At 45.2% G+C, this 18,605-nt stretch overlaps 2 protein-coding genes across 2 annotated transcripts; one reads left to right on the plus strand and one right to left on the minus strand.

Annotated features, from left to right (window-relative positions):
- The first annotated feature begins 701 nt into the window (after positions 1–701).
- APOBEC1 (apolipoprotein B mRNA editing enzyme, catalytic polypeptide 1) lies at positions 702–1,265 on the plus strand. Its single transcript, XM_009869549.1, has one exon. It carries the CDS (start codon positions 702–704, stop codon positions 1,263–1,265), a length of 564 nt encoding a protein of 187 aa, XP_009867851.1.
- A 12,862-nt stretch (positions 1,266–14,127) lies between these two features.
- AICDA (activation-induced cytidine deaminase) lies at positions 14,128–15,725 on the minus strand. The gene is made up of 4 exons (XM_009869548.1): positions 15,581–15,725; positions 14,842–15,112; positions 14,534–14,649; positions 14,128–14,243 (listed from the first exon to the last, which is right to left on the minus strand). The coding sequence occupies exons 1-4, from the start codon at positions 15,719–15,721 to the stop codon at positions 14,190–14,192; spliced, it is 582 nt and encodes a 193-aa protein (XP_009867850.1). The 5' UTR covers positions 15,722–15,725; the 3' UTR covers positions 14,128–14,189.
- Positions 15,726–18,605: the final 2,880 nt, after the last annotated feature.

The raw sequence follows: 18,605 nt of genomic DNA on the forward strand, positions 1-18,605 counted from the left end.
CTTCTATAGGTAAGAGAAAAGCAGATGCAGTACTGGTGAAATCAGTAAGGTTAAACTTGAATCAACTCTAATGTATGAAAGTGAGCAAGGGTTCATGTACAGCGTAGTTTAAACAACCATCAACTTTAGCACTCAGGTAGAAATCCAGCACTTCTGCAAACCAGAGTGGCTATCCTGCTGTGCAGGGATTACCTACTAGTCCTTGTAGATAAAAGAGATTTGTCAGAGAGTGTATAGACTGAAAGGGACCTACAGGAGGTGTAGAAGAAATTTCGTTTTCTGATCTACTATCTGGAATGACTCATAAAACTTTTCTACATAGGTCCTAAACCCAGAAGGAAGAACCAAGGGTAAGAGATACCGTTCTGTCACTGTATGCTGCCTGGGCCCCATGGGAATTTCCAGAGATATGTCTTGTGCTTTGTTTTCTTCATACTGTCCTTTTCCTTAATCTCTCTAGTTGTCTCTCTGCTTTGGCCAGTGCTTATCTCAGAGTGGTGATGGGATTGATTACCCTCCCAAAATCTCTCAAGGAGGTGCAGTGAGTGCTTCACCAGGGCCGCTCTAGGTGAATAATTACTGAGCCTTCATCAAATTCCAAATGTAGATAATTAGATCGCAACTTTCTTCAAGCTGCTTATTTGTGATGGGAAAAGCTAAGAGTGTGAGACTTGGCTGACGTTGAGAGCGGGAAATACACAATGGCAGCAAACATCATTGAAGTTCCGGGATCATGGTGCTGCTGGTACTTTTGTCACAGGTGGAAGATACAGCCAGAGCACTTCAAAATAAATTATTTGCCTGGCCAACGTCCAAATGCGGTGTACCTGCTGTACGAAATCAGGTGGAGCAGAGGTACCATCTGGAGGAACTGGTGCTCAAACAATCCTACCCAACATGCTGAAGTCTACTTCTTGGAAAATTGTTTCAAGGCACTGCCATCAGTTTATTGCTCCATCACCTGGTTCCTATCTACTACACCCTGTGGGAGATGCTCCAGAAGAATTCTGGAATTCCTGAGGGTACATCCTAATGTGACCTTGGAAATATACGCAGCCCGGCTGTTCAGGCATCTGGATATCCGTAACCGGCAAGGTCTTAGGGATCTGGCAAACAATGGAGTCATGATACGTATCATGAATGTTGAAGGTAACCCAACTACTCTTTGGCTTTGTCTAGGTGTGGATTCAAAGTTCTGGGTTTATGTGCATTCTCAGCAGTTGTGCTTTGTACTAGTGGTGATGACTGGCATTGGGGAGGACTAGTGAGTACCACTCTCTTCTGCCTTATTTCTTCCCCAGTCCCATACAGCAGCAGGACTAGTGTGGTCATTTCCTCTTACCAAATCTGAACAAGGACAGTTATGTCTTTCTCTAGCCATCCATGTCCCTTTATATACAGTGAAAAATCCTGAGCATTCCTCCTGGCATGTATATACAGATCACCTTGCCAGTTGCAGCAAGTCATTGGTTTCCCTTGGATGCTGGAGATGAGGAGACATACCTAAAGGACACTTTCAGATGATGCATCACAGAGGACGTGTCTTATATGTGTCTCTTTTTGTATGTATATCTTGCTTGCCTGTTGATATTTGGCTGTAAAAATAGTTCAGACAAGCAGCTCACAGAAAGAAATGTACATTTGAAGTGACAAATCTCATAATCCTGTCAGGATACTGGAGTGTGCAGCGACCAGGTCAAATGTGAACTTAAAGGACGTTACTTATCTTGGGGAACCTGTCTCTAGGATTATACCACCAGAGCACTGACAGAAGCTCTGTCTGTCCTATCAGTACTAAGAACAATATGAAACCGCTAAATGTTGGGATATTCACTCCAGGTTTTCCCTGATTAGACAGACTCATAACTGAAGCAAGTGTATTGTCTGACCTAAACCTGCTGTGCTCAAGCACAAGCCTGCCAAAAAGTATGTGAACAGCCTTGATTGCGTGTGTCACTTCCCTTTTCAGTCCCTCCCCAAGAAGCTGCCGGCCACTCACTGATTCCTTCTCCCTTGGCCTACGTGCTCTGGCTTTATGCTCTGACATGCTGCCAGTGATAGGGGTTGCCCAAGCCACCATACAGTGATCTCTGGCAATTCCCCTTTTAAAATATATCTCTGTGTTTAGAGTTTTAGTTCCCCTTTCCACTAACTAATCTGTGTAGTTGGAAGTCATTGTTAGTGCCTTGCATGAATACCCTCAATTGAATATCTTTCTCCTGCCCTTTACTTTTGTCTTACTGTGAAAGAAGTGCCGTATTTATGAAGAAAGAACTATGCATGCCTTTCATCAAGACTGACCGAATATCTTTCTTCTCAGATTACAGTTACTGCTGGAAAACATTTGTTGTACATGAGCACGGAAAAGATGAGTATTGGCCCCAGAGCTTCGCTTCACACATCTTTCTGAATTGGACAGAGCTCCATCATATCCTTTGGGTTAGTAAGCACCTGAAGAAAAAAGAGTGAAAAATAATGCAAAAATCCTAGGAAAAGGAGTTTTGGAGGGTCCTGGCAGTGGAGTTAGCAGAAATGATATTAGGAAAAATAAGCATGGGCCTGATGGTGCATGAACAGAGGGTGAAGTGGGCAAGAGATTGTCAATGACTATGCCTTTGTATTGTGCCTTTGTGGCCAGGAGTAAGGAAGAGATTTAGCAATACTCTTATTTTTTTTTCACTCAGGAAAGGGTAGAGTATTTCAAACCTTTACACAGATTAGCTACAAGATCATTAGCTTGCAGCTTACTGGAGCTATTTAATCCCCAAAACTCCTTTTGCTGTGTAAGTATGATTCAAGAACACTCTTTTTGCCTCTCTGGACAGGACCGCTGATTTTATTTAAGTTTGGAGCAAGTTCAAAAGGCCAGATGGGTGGATTCACTTTCAGCATCAGAGTTTACATGTAAGAGTGTCATATGGCTAAATTCTGCATTCCCTATTTCTTGCATACAACTGCAGAATTTATTTGTATAGCCTGATATCCTGCTGTACAAGAAAGAGAAAGTGGACTGCTAAACAGGAGAGAAGACCAGGACTGGAGATAGCTTTCTGGCTCTGCCACCCTTTATGACCAGTTATTGCTTGAACTGGTCCCTGTATGCAGAATGGGGGCAAGCAGAATGGACAGCAGGAGGTAAAGGGATGCACAGAACTATATAATACAGACAGGAACTTAAAATCTAGAAGGACAAAAAGTTTTAGCATGAAATAAATGCCTTGTTTGATTTCTGACTGAGGAAAAGTTATACGTTAGACTTCATTTCAGTTTCATCCACCCCAAATTTTACATAGATCTTTTAATACGTCAGGATCTGTCCTTTCTAGTTCTGGCTGTCTGAATGGTACATTCAGCTGACAGGATACACAATCAGTGGCATTTTCTAGTCAGATGATCTAACAAAGTAGTCAATGCAATGTAACCCTTTAGGATATAATTTCCCTTGACTTTCAGCCTTCCTGAGTCTCCTGATGTCTAAAATGATTAAATAATTTAGCAGCTCATGAGCAGTCAAATGCATAGTGGAATGCTTATCAGGGAGCTGAATAGAGCTGTCTGCTAAATGCTTCTGAGTACCAACAAGCTACAGCCAAATCAGCACACTTCCTGGGTAGCAGTACAAAGCCCTTCAGGACTTGGTTTCAAAGAGACAGGTGAGAAATGATTTGTCCTTCCCTGTGCCTCTTAGCAGCCTTGTTGGTTACTGCAGAGTCTTGGTGGTGAGGAAGCTTGCACTGGGACACCCATGCTGAAAGTCAAGCACTTGCTCAACTGCTTTGTTGTCTCAGCTGAACTCAAGCCACTCCAAAAATGAAGGTGAATGGGGCCCATTGTCAGTAGTTCTGACTAACTACCAACCCTCCACAGAAGGAATGGGAAGGTCTATGGGCTCAGCCCTTGTGAACAACCAGCCCCATTGTACTAACTGTGCAGTGATGTAGTGAGAGGAGTGGGTTCCAGGCATGTGCTACAGCGAAATACTGTTGTGTCAAATTCTGACTTCCCTGGCGTAAGAAAGACACTGAGGAACTGGAGATGGTTTGGTGGAGTACCACTGCCGTGGTCGGGGGGCTGGAGTACCTGCCCTGCAAGGAGACACTCAGGGAACTGGCTTTGTCAGGCCTGAACAGAAGGTTAAGTGGGATCTAACTGCAGTTTTCCACTACATAAAGGCATCAAAGACAAAGCCAGACTCTCCTCCAAGCTGCACAGAAGGAAAATGAGGCAACAGGCACAAGCTGCAATAAGGAATATTCCAAGTGGACAGAAGGAAGAAGCCTTCCCTGACAGTGGTACTGGAACAGGTGCCCAGAGAGGCTGTCAGACCTCCATTCCTGGAGACACTGAGAAATTTCCTCTGAGCTGCCAGATCTATCTTTGGAGCCAGCCATGCTGCAAATATATTGTTGGACTAGAGACATCTAGAGGGCCTTTCTAACCTGCAGAATTCTGCCTTTTCACAGCATCTAGCTCCATTTCTCCTGGACTGAGATAGACAATCTGCCACCTTTTAAATGCTTCTATTCCTAAGTGATCTGTCTTTCTAGGAGGGGTTTACATGGCACAGTAAATTCTGAGGTGCTACCCTGTTGTCTGGAAAGTTGCGTCCCAAAGGAGATTATCTAACATGCTGAGGGTGGATCAGAGAAATCTCTTGGACTATTTTCAAAGTCTGGATCATGTCGTAGAGGCAACTTAAGGTTTTGGGGTCTAATTTTTAATGTTCCTGTTTCTTTCTTCCTGCTAGGGTCTTCCTCCATTGCTGGAAAGCTGAATACCAACAAACATCAGCAGCATCCTTTCAAGCTCACTTTGCGCATCATAACATTATTTACAAAACCGGAAAAGCCAGTGCCTGGAAGTCTTTTCGATTCGCAGCCCTGAACTCTGAGCTTCCAAAGAAGTAATCAGAGCAGTGCATTCTGGTTTTGAGAATTTCTTATAAAGATCACTTTTTTTGGCTATGTGTGTATGTTTCAGAAAATACTTCATGTTATTACAGTATTTACGTAATATTAATTTTATTTTACTGCTTTTATTGCAACATAAAAGAATTAAGGATTATACTGCTTCACTTGAAGCTTTCATTATCCCTATTTTTATGTCCATTGAAAACAACAGAATACAAGGGAAAATGTCAGCTCTGTGGAAACTTCTCTTTTTGTGTTCAGTTCCTGAGCACACATCCTTCCATCCTCCACACTCCAGAGTCACAGAATCACAGAATGTTAGGGATTAGAAGAGACCTCAAAAAATCATCTAGTTCAACCCCCTTGCCAGAGCAGGATCACCTACAGTAGGTCACACAGGAAAGCATCCAGGCGGGTTTGAAAGTCTCCAGAGAAGGAGACTCCACAACCTCCCTGGGCAGCCTGTACCAGGGCTCTGTCACCCTCACAGTAAAGAAGTTTTTCCTAATATTTTTGTGGAACCTTCTGTGTTGCAGCTTGTACCCATTGCCCCTTGTCCTGTCATTGGACATCACTGAGAAGAGCCTGGCTCCGTCCTCCTGACACTCATCCTTGACATATTTATAAACATGAATGAGGTCACTCCTCAGCCTCCTCTTCTTTAAGGTCAAGAGACCCAGCTCCTTCAGCCTTTCCTCATAAGGCAGATGTTCCACTCCCTTCATCATCTCTGTGGCTCTGCGCTGGACTCTCTCAAGCAGTTCCCTGTCTTTCTTGAGCTGAGGGGCGCAGAACTGGACATAATATCCTAGCTGTTCATTGCAGACTGGGGCAACACAGTAAAAAAGTCTTTGCTTTCCCAGCTGGAAACACTGAATGGAATGGTGAGGTAGGAGATGTTGAAAACTCTGAGCTATCTCTACAAGCAGAAAGCAAAAAGGTGTGTTGGTCCTTGCAGAAGTTTTCAGCCGGCACTTGGAAATAAAACAAGCCACCTGAATGAATCACGTTGCGAGCTCCAGTTTTATGATTCCCAACCCCTCCAAGGAGGAAACCCATTGTGTGATCCCACTGGGGAATGTGCTGTTGCTGGGATCTGCAACATGCAGGCACACATGATTATTTGAAGAGTAAGGCAGGGGCTGGTGGGAACCATACCTATCTCTTCTAGTTGATTAACGCTTACAGCATCCTTTGGCCTTGCCAAAGTCTCCAGATGTTTAGCAGACAATCAAGCCAGTCAGAAAAGTTGCAGGCTAAGGAAGCAGCTCCAGTCACTACTGTCTGAGAGAGTGTATAAAGCTGATTGCAACTGGCTGGGGAATGTCTCCTAACCAACTAAATGTATAGCAGGGTTAAAGTTTTCTTTCCCCTGTCCAGGACCTCAGGCTGGAAATCATGTGCCTTCTTTCTGGACATTCTAGTGTTAACTCTTTGCTTCCTTAGAAAGAAATCAAATCACTTGATCGCCATGTAGTTGGATATACCAGGGTCCATAAGCATTCAGCAACATAACTTATAAGTTACTGGTCTGCTCTGGAATGTGACAACTTGATTTGAGCCTAATCAACATATATATCTTCAAACACCTTGATTTGTGTCTTGCTTTGAAACTTCATTTTGCTACAGAAGTTAGCTGAGTCCCAAATGAGAATTTAGAAAGTACAACAGCACAAAGCTACAGAACAATGAGTAATGTCCGTGGCCAGCACAAAATGAAAACCTTAAGTTTTAGGAAAATCTGCAAGACCTGAAGACCAGTGAGGAGTGCTGTTCCTCAGAGGGTAATACTGGGACCAGTGTTGTTTAATGTCTTTGTCGGTGGCATGGGCAGTGGGATTGAGTGCACCCTCAGCAAATATGCTGATGACACCAAGCTGTGTGTGGCGGTCAACATGCTGGAGGGAAGGGATGTCATCCAGAGGGACCCTGACAGGCTGGAGACGTGGGCCCAGGCCAACCTCACGAGTCCAGTTCTGAGGCCCCTAGCATAAGAAAGACATGGAATACAAAGGTGATTAGGGGTTGGAGCACCTCCTCCATGAGGACAGGCTGAGAGAGTTGGAGTTGTTCAGCCTGGAGAAGAAATTCTTTACTGTGAGGGGGATGAGATAATGGAACAGGTTGTCCAGAGAAGTTGTAGAGGGCTCATCCCTGGAAGTATTCCAGGTCAGGCTGGACTGAGCTTTGAACAACCTGGTCTAGTGAAAGGTGTCTCTGCACATGGCAGTGGGTTGAAACTAGATGATCTTTAAGTCTTTTCCAACCCAAACCATTCTATGACTCTATGAATACACCAGCCTGAAGTTGATCTTAATCCTGTAACAGCAATATGGTGACCTGCTCCATATTAATTGCTTTTTTTGTGGAGTATCATCTGGAGGTGAATACAGACCCTGCTGTGAGTCTTCCGGATTTGTTTCTGGAATTCCATGGCCCATCTCAGTGGGTTATTACCATGAAAGAATTTTCTTGCGGGCAAACTAGAGGACAATGCCTTTACTGCACAACAGAGGGTTTATTCCTGATACACCAAGAGGTACCCTTTTCTTGCTTTGAACTTCAGCTAACACCCATCTGTTTAGCCCCAGGCCAGAGGTCCTTGGATGAGGTTGGGGTGGTGGCCAAGGGAGAAAAACGATAGAGAAGTCAGGATATACAGCAAAACAACAGAGGAAAAAGTGATCAGTGAGAAAGGAAGAAAATGAGATGCCACCAAGCTCCCTGGTTTCATTTAACATGGGTCTCTGCAGCATTGCTCAGCGCAGCTTTGCCCGGATAGCTGGTAGGACTTAAGGCTGGATTTCTTCATCATTAAGGATCCAGCTGCTGAAGCTAAAAGGAAGCTTAGCTGCATCACAGAAGAAGTGCTTACTCTGGTGAACAAGACGCTGGGGCTGCACCGTCTCTTCGATGATGCAGTGAATAAATACAAGCAGTCACGGGACAACTTCACCCTGAGCAAAAAGTCTTTGGAGACAGAGCACTAAGCCCTGACAAATGAAATAGCCTCTGTACAGTCTAAACTGAAGACAGAAGACTCTGCCTTATATGATAAAGTAAGTGAGATTCAGAAGCTTGACAGCCAAGTCAAAGAGGTCATTCTGAAATCCTCAGTGAAGGCCAAGTGGCTGGTAGCTGGCAAGCTCAAGAAGGATGTGTGTATCAAGAATGAGAAGATGCATTCCAACAAGTGCCAGGACCTGGTCACCAAAACTGACAATATCCTCGATGTGCTCTAACTCTGGTTTAGTGACCATATGGAGGGGAGAAGTATGAAGGAAGATGAGAAGCCTGGGAGTGGATACACTTTAAGCCAGAATTCCCTCCCAGTAAAATTAGGAGAAAAGTTGATGTGAGATGAATGAGGCTACATTTTCTTCTTAGATTTTTCTGCCCCACTAGACAGGTGGTGCGGTTGGTGCGATTCTCTTCAGGTGAGAAGTGCCTTGGGCACTAATAACTTGGTCAGCAGTAGCAAGAGTATGAGATGGGTATGCAACCTGATGAATTTTGGACACACATTCTGGAAGTTGTTGGGCCTACTACTGCTCCATCACCATATCTCAAAGCACTATTGGCAAGTGTCCACTGGTTCGTCGGTGAGCAGTGGATGCCTGCACAGGGATCTGCTGATTTATGTCACTCTTCAGCTCTGTATAGTTACAGTGCTGACTGACTCTTACTCCAAATGTTTTCGTTTGTTCTCCCCTGTAATTAGCTGGTTTTAAAGTGAGAAGATACTACTTGCCTGACATGCTCCCAGGCTTCAGCCGTCTGCATGTCTTCCTGTGTCAGATGTTGTTTCCTGGAGACAGTTGAAAGCAGAAACAGCATTTTACGGAGGCTGTAATAACTCCAGCTGGCGTGTAATGAGGGTCCTGTGGCCCAGCCTCAGTACAAGTGAGACAGAGAGGTGAACAAGAAATCTGCCCATTATTTATTCAGCAGCAGTTCTAGTCCATTAGGCAAGAACTTTACAGTGGTGATGGTCCTGTAATGTTTAGGACTATATCTAAGCGAACAAGAGGACACTTGACAAAGCAGAAATTATGAACAAGGCAGCATGAGAGATGGTGCTATATTTCTACTGGAGCCTGGGCTCTGAAGTGAATGCTGTCACACGCTGGTGCCCTTGCCTCCCCCAGTCACATCTGGCTGGCGACAGTCTCTTGCTACAGCTGAGCACCAGGGTGTAATGAGGCAGAGGTTTCTGGCATCCCTGTCATGGGTCGAAAGTGTAAACTCTGGGCCTTACCAAGCCATTCAGCTGTACAGAAGTGCCTGGATCACCTGAAATGCACATACTCATTTTTTTTAATTACACAGAGTGAATGATTTTTTATGGAAAGCTCAGCCCCCTCCCACCAACGGCAGGAGGACAAACTTTCTCTCATCCATTTGGAAGCTTGCCAGTTCCAAGTCAGTCCAGTGACACTTTTTTACAGCAGTTTTAGCTGCCAGAGTGAAGTTGCCATCTGCCTACCCTTGTTGTGCTCCTATTGGTGTGTAAGGTCCTAGAGGTGGGTCTATCACACTGCTAGCCTATAGAGGTAACCACAGAAGAAAGCTGGTCTGCTTTCATCTTCTGTCCCTCTGGACTGGAGAAAACATTGTTACAGCTTGTAAATTAGGGTAGTTCTTAATGGTAATTTAATAACAAGATTATAGCACAAGACATCAACATCTTCCCTGCCCTAGAACTTGGGTGAACTCACCCATCTGAGGAGACAGGACCCTTGAAAGCAGAAAGATTACCCCTGTCCATATTAGCCTCACACCTTTGAAAGCCACACCAGTCCTTCAGCTGGTATGCTTAATAATAATCACAACAAAAACAGCAGCAACAACAATGGTATTTTAACTATATCTGTTGAGGATTTGGCAGCCTGAAGGGAAACCTGCCTATCACAAAAATGCATGAGAGATATAAGAGCCAAAGGCAGCTTCCAATATACTTGCCACATCAGCCCCTACCCTTCTGCTCTGACCTCTGCTCTTGCAGCAATTCACTTTCTCCATCCCCTTCAGAGGCTCTGCTTGTTACTGCTGGCATTGTCAGAACAAATGGTGTTCTCTGTGCCAAACCCCTCCGCGTTTCTTCTGCAAACTAAATCTGATTTCCATCTCTGAGAGTTTAATACATATGTGATTAAATAATGAATTTTCTTCTCATAGAAACACTGGAGGGTCAGCACCAGGGAGGGAAGAAAAAACTACTTGAGCTAGAGGACAGTACTGGACACAAATACATCTGGGCTTAAAACCCCTGAAGGGCAAGTAGCAGGCGACTGGAACCCATGACCCTGAAACCTCTTTCTGTCCTGGTTTCCAAGTACCAGCATGTGGGAGACGGAGGGAAAGCAAGCGAGGGGGGCAGGCAGACAGGCTTTGAAAATCCCCCTTGTATTTGCAAGTGCCTGGAGTGTGTCTTTGCATTGTTTAATGGTAATCTGTTTCTTATTATTGCAATGTGGTGTCCAAGGACGCTGTGTGCTGACCTGGCGTAATGCTGTTTGCAGCTGTGGGAATGATGTCAGTGTCCTGCTCTTCAATGGACATGTTCTGGGGGTTGTCGAGAACTGGACTCTCGGGAACTGTTTGCAGTGAGGAACAACACCCCCCTGGCCAACAACTTTGCAAAAACAGTGCCAGACACCCCCATACACCAGGGAATGTCAGCCATCCCCTATTTTGACACAGTACCAACAACCATCCCATTCTCCGTTTATCCTATCCCCTCTGTTTCCAAACTGATCCCATACTTTGCTCTGCTGCAGAATTGCAGCTTTCACAGAGCTGTATCCCAGCCCCAGGGGTGATAAAGCACACTTCAGTTATCCTAAGTCTGGATTGTGTCCCAAGGGCTCGATTGCCCAAAGGTCACATAGGTGGCTGCATGCAGACACACACACACAAGGTGGTGTTCAGCGAGGATGAAGGAGCTACCCCCAGCCTACGGGCAGGACTGTTTTCAGCAGCCTTCTGGGCCTAGTGAAGATGTACATATGGCTTGAAAACGCAAAAAGCACCGAAAACATTACACATTAATTCATAGAAGCAGGCTTGGCGTTAGCTCATGTTTGTGCCAGATTTGATGGGAAACCTTTTGTGTCCTGTCATTAATTGTGGCTGCAGTCCTTGGGGTGCAAGTAACAAGAGAAGGAGGGGGCAGGCATGCTCATGGAAAGCAAGGATCAGGGTGGCACCTGTACAGTTACCTGGATGCACATGTGTCTTGTTCATCTCTGCAAGCAGCGCAGTGTCAGATCGATGAGACTGGAATTTTCAGCTAGCACTATAGTCCCCTGCTCTGGCTGTTCCCCACAGCCTCAGGAGGAAACAGCCTCCCAGAAATCACAAGACCTCTGTTTCCCACAGCTTGGGCAATGGGGTCTGAGGTATATTGGCCACAGTCTCCTTGAGGGACTTTTTCCCAGGAAGATGGGAAAGAGACTCCTAGAACAGCACAGCCACTCTCTCCATGAGGGACAGGCTATAAACATAAGTGTTACTCAGGAGTGTACAACCAGTAGTGAAATGTTCCCTATATACACAGTCTGTGAAGCAAGTAAAAAAACCTTGGGCTGAAAAAGTAGTGTTAATACAATAACAGTCATCCTCCAGGGAGTTATTCTTGGCAGAGACATCTAATGCATTGGAGACTGAATTAATTAATGATGTCAGTTCAAATAATACTTTATAACAAATAATATTAATTGGTATTTGAGAACAGAAAAAGTGTGATTAAAAAGAATCTCTATAGCAGAGAGGGAAATTCCAAAATCACATGGATTAGCTGAACCACTTTGAATTTAACCTGCTTTATATTCAGAAGAAGCAACCTAGGATGCATTCTGAATGCCGTGCATTTTTCTTTCCGTTTACTCATTGCATTTATTCTTTTATTGTATAACATTACAAATTCCCATGTTTCAACAAGCATCTTCACCTCAACATTGGTCAGCATTTAAGCAAAAGCCAAGTTCTCAGCTGTTGTGTTTTCTTTTTTTTTCTTGGAAAATGCTACTTTTTCTAACAGCTCTCCATCAGTTTCACTGAGAAGTACAATGGTGTTATACAGGCCAACACCAAAATTAGAAGAAGACAGAGATCCTTTTTCCGTTTCTGCTTCTTTTCTTGTTTTGTGAAGGATGTTGAGTCAGCACTTCTATGTCCACTTTGGTCAGTTACGAGTCATGAATGGGGACGATAGGTTTGCAATCAATGAAGGAAGAATCCTGAAAAACTTGAGCATTTACATCACAGATTTTTGGTAGTTATTTCCAAAGAACCTATTCCCTGAACACTTCGTCTGCCTTGATTTGCTGGGTGACACTGTCAACAATTTCAAAGTCAGAAGTGAAAAGGATAAAGACAGATTAATAAGACAAGTGCCAAGTTGTCTCTCCAGAAATCAAAAGGGATAGATGACATATCAATCCTTTGTTTTCACTTTCCTCACCCATGTGGTACCAAAATAATGGCAAAACCAGATGCTTATTTGTAAGACTTTTATTTATATAAATAATATTGATGATATTGAACAAATATACAACACCATGCTTGCAAATTAATGCTTTGCAAAGAACTCTGTGACTTCTCCTAGCAGGAGGAGGCACTGTGGGAGCAGGACACCAGAGGAGGTGTTTCAAGGGATGACACAGGACCTTCCAGCCTTACCCAGAAAGAGCAACAGGATGGAACAGAAAACTCACAGCCATCACAAAGGACATGACAAAGCACCCCCAGAATGTGGGACACAGCCTTGGGAAAGCCTCAGGGAGTTAGACTGCAGAGGAGAATCCATCTGTAATTTGGGAAGGTGGTGATGAGTGGGCGTGTACTATGAACTCATGTCTTCAGTTTGGTAAAGACTCTGCCCACAAGATCAGGTGCTAATGGGGTCCCCTAGTGGAAACACGTTGATTGCCAGGCAGGAGGATGCTTTGAGTCTGCTCCCTGTGGAAAGTATCTATCTCCAGGCCGTATAGATTTGCTCATGCTGGGTGTTTTTTTCAGTCCAGTCACGAACTAACCGTATCTGGCCATATTACAGGCAGTAAAAGGCCTGAAAAGGCAGAAGACTGGGGGACTGTTAAGGTGCCTCCAGCAGAAGACAGTTGGCTAGGGAGGGAGTATTTGCAGGTCTGATGTAGGAGGAAATCATACTGGATGAAAAGTACTCCAGTAGTGAGAGGTGTGTTTCTCCTCCTTGAGGTACGTGAGGAAAGAGATGGCAACTGATGTGGATGCCAATACAGCATCTAAAATGCCACAGCCTCGACCTACACGAATGAGAAATAAACACTGAGGTACAATACAATGTAAAAATGAAGTATGTTTTCCAGTAGATGCATGCTGCAAAAACATTGCAGAGGTGAAGTACCTTCATGGCTTCTTTCCTGGCTGGGTGCGAGGTCCACACACTGACTGATACTAGCACTGAGCTGCCATGGCTCTCAACCTAGTTACCAGGAATTGAGTGGACTTCCTATTTCTGCATGGGAAACGTCTTGCTGGACACTCAGAATTTCAGCTTGCACTTGGAAATGTTGGCCAGTGAGTCTTCTGGACCCACAACTACTGAAGCTCCCTCCTTTCTGGGCAGGAGGCACTACAGGGCCTGGGACTGCACACAATCCACTTAGAAGACGTGCTGGCTTCAAGTGAGGTTCTCAAGCTAAGCCACCTGGGTTGTCCAGGACTCACTTCAATACTCTAAGTCAAGGTTTCCAAGAACTGGCCAACTTTGCTGTTAGGACACACCACTAAAATGGTGATGGATATCAACTTTCTACACTCATCCAGAAGGCCAAGTAAACTACTTCACTGGGGAGGACACGGAGTAACTCAGTGTAGCACAGCTCTAAGAGCCAAGAGACATGCTTCCCAAAGCCTTAAGGAAATGTACAGACCAGTGAGGTGCAGGCTGTCTGCTCCCACATGACCAGGGCTAAACCCAGAACTCCATTTAGTGGACCACCTGAGTCAGCTCTGAAGGGACCGAGGGACGGCAAATCACTTTCTAGGAATACCACTGCAGTCCTGGCTATTGTCAGCTAGCAATGGGTGAGGTGGGAGTCTGGGGAAAGTGTCTTCAGCAGATCAGCCTGATTCTTCTTTGAAATGAAAGAGTAAGGATAGTCTTATCTCTAGACACAGGACTGGGAAGGGACATGTAAAGAGGAAAGAAGAGAAATATCTGTTGTAAGGGAGAGACTTGGAAATCAAAGAACAAGTGTTTGTGAAGTCTTCTGATTGCTGATGACTTCCACTTCAAAGTCCTAGAGTTTTAAAGGCGTCTCGTAAATCATCTACTTCATACAGTGGCTGTAGGAAAAAATAGAAATGGTAGGTTAGTTGTCAAGTGAGCAGAAATCTATGAAGATGGAGAAGGAGGAAGGAATGGCAGGAGATGGAATGAAACATGGAAGAAAGGAAAGAGAATGAAGAAAGGACATGTGAAGAGAGTTGAGGAAGAGAGCCATGAGGGATGGAAGGTAAAGACACAGAAATGAATGAAATGGCAGATGGCAGAGATGAGCAGCAAGAGCAGAGAGGAAGAGAAGAAGAAGCTGAGGGGAAAAGACACCGAAAGGAGAAGGAGGATTGTCCCTCACCAGGAGTATCCGTCGGAGTTTCCGGGACAGATGGACTGAGTTTTCGTGCAGCCCTTCCCAGGCTTTGAAAGTCTTTTCCCTGTTCTCCACAAATGTGTTCCAGCAGTAGAAGTAATCTGTGCAAGGCACAGGGGAGTTACAGAGTGCTCAGGACTGCCCAAGAGAGGACACTGACCTCTCCTAGGATCACTAAACCACCACAATCCGCTGTCATCTTCTCTGGCTCCTTGTCCTAGCTTCTCCCACCCTCCTGCATCTCCCTAACCCTCACAGCCATCCATCATCTCTTTCTTGCCTGCACATCTCACCTTTGAAGGTCATGATGGCAATTTGGGCCCCCGCCTTGTGCAGGCGCCTCAGCCCTTCAGGCTCTGCCTTGCGGTCCTCACAGAAGTAGAGGCGGGCTGTGAAGATGCGGAGGGTCAGGTTGGGGTAGGAGCGCAGGAAGTCAGCCACGTGCCGGGCGCAGTCATAACAGGGGCTCCAAGAGGTGAACCAGGTGATACGGTAGCAGCGGCCCGGGTCCAGGTCCCAGGCTGAGATGTAGCGCAGGAAGAGCACCTCCACGTGACAGCCCATCTTCATGAAAGAGGGAGAGGGGCAAGGCATTTGGTGACAAGGGTGTAAGAGGGATGAGGAAGGAGGTGTGAGGGGAGGAGAAACAAAGTTTAGTGGGTAGGTCCTAGGGTCAGTGCACGGAGGGAGAAGGCACAGTGGTACATATGTGGAAGACTGGCTAGAAAAGCACAGGAGCACACTGATGTGTAGAGATGTAGAAGAGTGGTTGGGAGCTAAGCAGAAAAGTAGGTAGACTGGTAAAGCAACAGGGAGTACAGATGTCTTGCAGGTAACATATTTGGAGTAGCATAAATTACAGGTTTACCTGAAGGATGTATCCCCCAAATAGTATGTACCAGTGCCATGTCCAGGCTTGTGGGCATGTGTGCTAGTGCCTGCACTGATGTCGCAGCCCTCCTTTCCCTGCTGCCCCAGGTGAACTGGAGATGCAGGCACCTCCGCATGGATATGCCAAGGTGTTCCTCCTACCTTATTGCGCAGGTATCCGAAGTCCAGGGAGCATGATGTGGCACTGTCACGGCGCTTTACAACATAGCAGAGGTAGGTTTCACGCCGGCCCTTGGCCCAGCGCAGGTTCTTGAAATTGTAGAGGAAGAGTTTCCTCTTCATCAGGAGGCTGCAGGAGAAGACGAGAGAATTTACATTAGCCCACTGGAGTCAGCAGTTGGCCATGTCTTTGTTGAGGGCTCAGCACCAAAAATATCCTTGTCGCGTCCAGGCCTCTCAGTATGAGAAGAGCATCAGTAATTTGCATTCAGTGTGTTAGGGAAAGGGTGCAGACGTGACTGTGGGGACAAAGCCAGTGACCTTGTGAGTGGAAACAGTAAGTGAATTAGTAGTGATTAGTCAAACAGCAACTATGGCTGGGTAGAGTGTGAAAATACCTGCAAATATCCAAAAGATGGACACCAATGAGGGAGAAGGATGATGGTGTCTGAAAAGACTTTGGAATATGAGAAGATATGGAGTTCAGTCACCAAGAAATACTATTTCTGCTGTATGCAACCCTGAACAGCCCCTGAGGCAAGGGATGAATCAGAATCTCTTTAGAGGAGACTGAAGAGAGTTTCTTCCCAGCATTGCCCAAAAGAAGAGCATGGTTAAAAGTGTACAGGGCTAGGGGCTCGGTTAAGGTGCCATGCACTAGCTGACAGAATACATAATGGGGCAGGCACGCTGACACTTCCCCAGCCACGAGTACCATTCCCAAATTAGACAAACATCGAAATTGCTGGAGGCCTGCTTCCAGGCCCAGGAATCCTGCCAGGAGGAGGACAGCAGAGGCATGGGGAAGGTAAAGTAGGCACAAACTGTATTTAACAGCCTCACTGCCAAGTGGAGATGCATAGGCAGCTGAGAACAGCTGTGTTCATTGAGGTGAGGTACTCACCTCCCCCACAGCAATGCAAAACAGAAGTGAATGGGTTAAAAATAATTATGTCCTTTGTCATCTTTTCCCTCTGATAGGCTGATATTCAGCAGGGAGATGGGGTCCGTTTAAGCGATACCAAGCTGGGTTTTCTGGGGGGCGTCTTCAGTGAGGTGTAGGAAAGGGGAATTGGGATTTGTTAGGGGTTTAAATTCGGTTTAAATCTGAGGGTGTAAGCAAGGGAAGTTTCATACAAGAACATCTTCCATCTGTTGATTAATGTCACCACAAAGCCTGAGCACTGCAGCGTGCTTAATCTCCAGCTAACAGTGGCATCTCCTCTGCTCCTCCAGGAGCTTCTGTCCAATGTGGGCCCTCACATGTGGCCACTGCTTCTAAGGAACTCATTCATACAGTCACACGCATCCTCTTGTTACCCAGTGCACATGCTTTGCTGTCCTGTAGTACTCCCTATTGCACCCCACATGACATCACCAGGGAGGTGCATTCTTCCCTCAAGCACCCTTGCTACACTGGTTGTCTCACAGATAGGCAAGCCACCTGCACACATGCTCTTTCCTGCCATGCCACTCTCAGCCTGCGGTGCAAAAATACCTGTCCTGCTCACACAGAAAGGGCAGGTGCACACGTACCCCATTATGCCACTCCTCATACAGACATGCTCCCACAGAAGTAGATCACTAGGCAGTTGCGGCATGTCTTCTGCTAGGATCAAGTCGATAGAGAAGGTAAGGTTCTGCAGAGTCCTGCACACGCTCTGAGGACAAAGCATCCTTACCAAGAATTTTATTCAGCCCAACAACAGCCTCAGGAAGTTCATGGAGGTTTATCCTGTGAATACTGCCTCAGTCCCACTCCACTGGGCTAGCAGGTTGTGTGAGTCGAGCGCAAACTGAGGCCACTGCAATTCATCATCCCTTTCTCTGGCAGTTCATGTTGTGCATTTCCCATACCCACTGTCTGTTCTTCATCATCAGTTCTGATTTCTTTCTCACTGCTGCCCCACTTCCTACCAACTTAGATTCACCCTATTTCACTGCCTTTGTACAAACACTTATGAACATGTGTGTATATTCCCTAACACACACACACATTGGTCCCCTCACAAACCTGTCACCTCAGGCTTCTTCGTTTTAGATGTGTGTTATTGCAGGGATGCGGGAAGACTCTCCCCTGTAGCAGAGGTGTTGGAGAGGGGAGACCACTTCTACGCATCATAGATCTTAAGATTGTCCAGAGAGCATCACCCAGACAATCGCATGGGAAATAAGCAGGTATGATAAGCTAGAGGCTTGCAAAGCTCTGACTTGGAGTGTGCCACAACAGCAGAAAACAGAGCAGAGGAATTGTGAAAAATGCAATCGCTTGTTGAAGAATGATACAAGCCAGGTGAAAATCAATGACAATTATGTTGAGATTTCATCAAAGCTGACATGGAAAAATGCTTTTTGACACCACAAAAACTTCAGTTAAAATAGGCTTTCCCTTTTGTCTTTTTTTTAAAAAATTTTTGGGTAAAAAAGTTGCTTTCAAAATATTTTGAATTCTTCTTGTAACTGCCCCTTTTCTCACTTCTTCCCATTTTCTCTATTCAATGGTTTTGCTCTTGTGGAGCAGCATGTGGATGTAAATACAGGTAAAAAACAAGAAATTATCTCAAATCCCAGAAAAGTAAGCTGATGATCACCTGATTTATTTTTCAATGTCAGCACAAAGTAAAGGCAATTCTGAATCACAGAAGCCATTTCTTCAACTAGAAATGGTCGTTAACATCAGTTCCTATTTTCTCTTCTCTTTGGAATTCCCCTTCCCTTTTTTTTTTTTTTTTTGCTAGAGAAGATTTCAGAATGTGGCTGCTACAAGAAGAATAATGCCTGAACAGATGTTGCAGGGACAACTGAGCAGATGTGTAGTACTGCTGGATACATGTGCAACCCCAATAGCTATAGCATAGCTCAAGGGAAAGCAGCAAGGACACAAGAGCTGTGATTACACTCATGTACTGAAGAAGTATATCTACATCTATATCTATATCTATATCTGTCTATCTCTATATCTGTATCTATAGATGATCTATACATATATTTATATTTATATTTATAT

The sequence above is a fragment of the Apaloderma vittatum genome, unplaced genomic scaffold (assembly GCF_000703405.1).
Source record: "Apaloderma vittatum isolate BGI_N311 unplaced genomic scaffold, ASM70340v1 scaffold10025, whole genome shotgun sequence".
Lineage (NCBI taxonomy): Eukaryota > Metazoa > Chordata > Aves > Trogoniformes > Trogonidae > Apaloderma > Apaloderma vittatum.

Excerpts from the sequence above, each read along its gene's own strand:
- AICDA (XM_009869548.1), bottom strand. The coding sequence starts at position 15,721 with ATGAAGAGGAAACTCTTCCTCTACAATTTCAAGAACCTGCGCTGGGCC. Across the intron at positions 15,113-15,580 it reads TCGGATACCTGCGCAATAAG|ATGGGCTGTCACGTGGAGGT; the intron begins GTAGGAGGAACA and ends TCTTTCATGAAG. Across the intron at positions 14,244-14,533 it reads AACTCCGACGGATACTCCTG|CCACTGTATGAAGTAGATGA; the intron begins GTGAGGGACAAT and ends TTTTTCCTACAG.
- APOBEC1 (XM_009869549.1), top strand. The coding sequence starts at position 702 with ATGGCAGCAAACATCATTGAAGTTCCGGGATCATGGTGCTGCTGGTAC.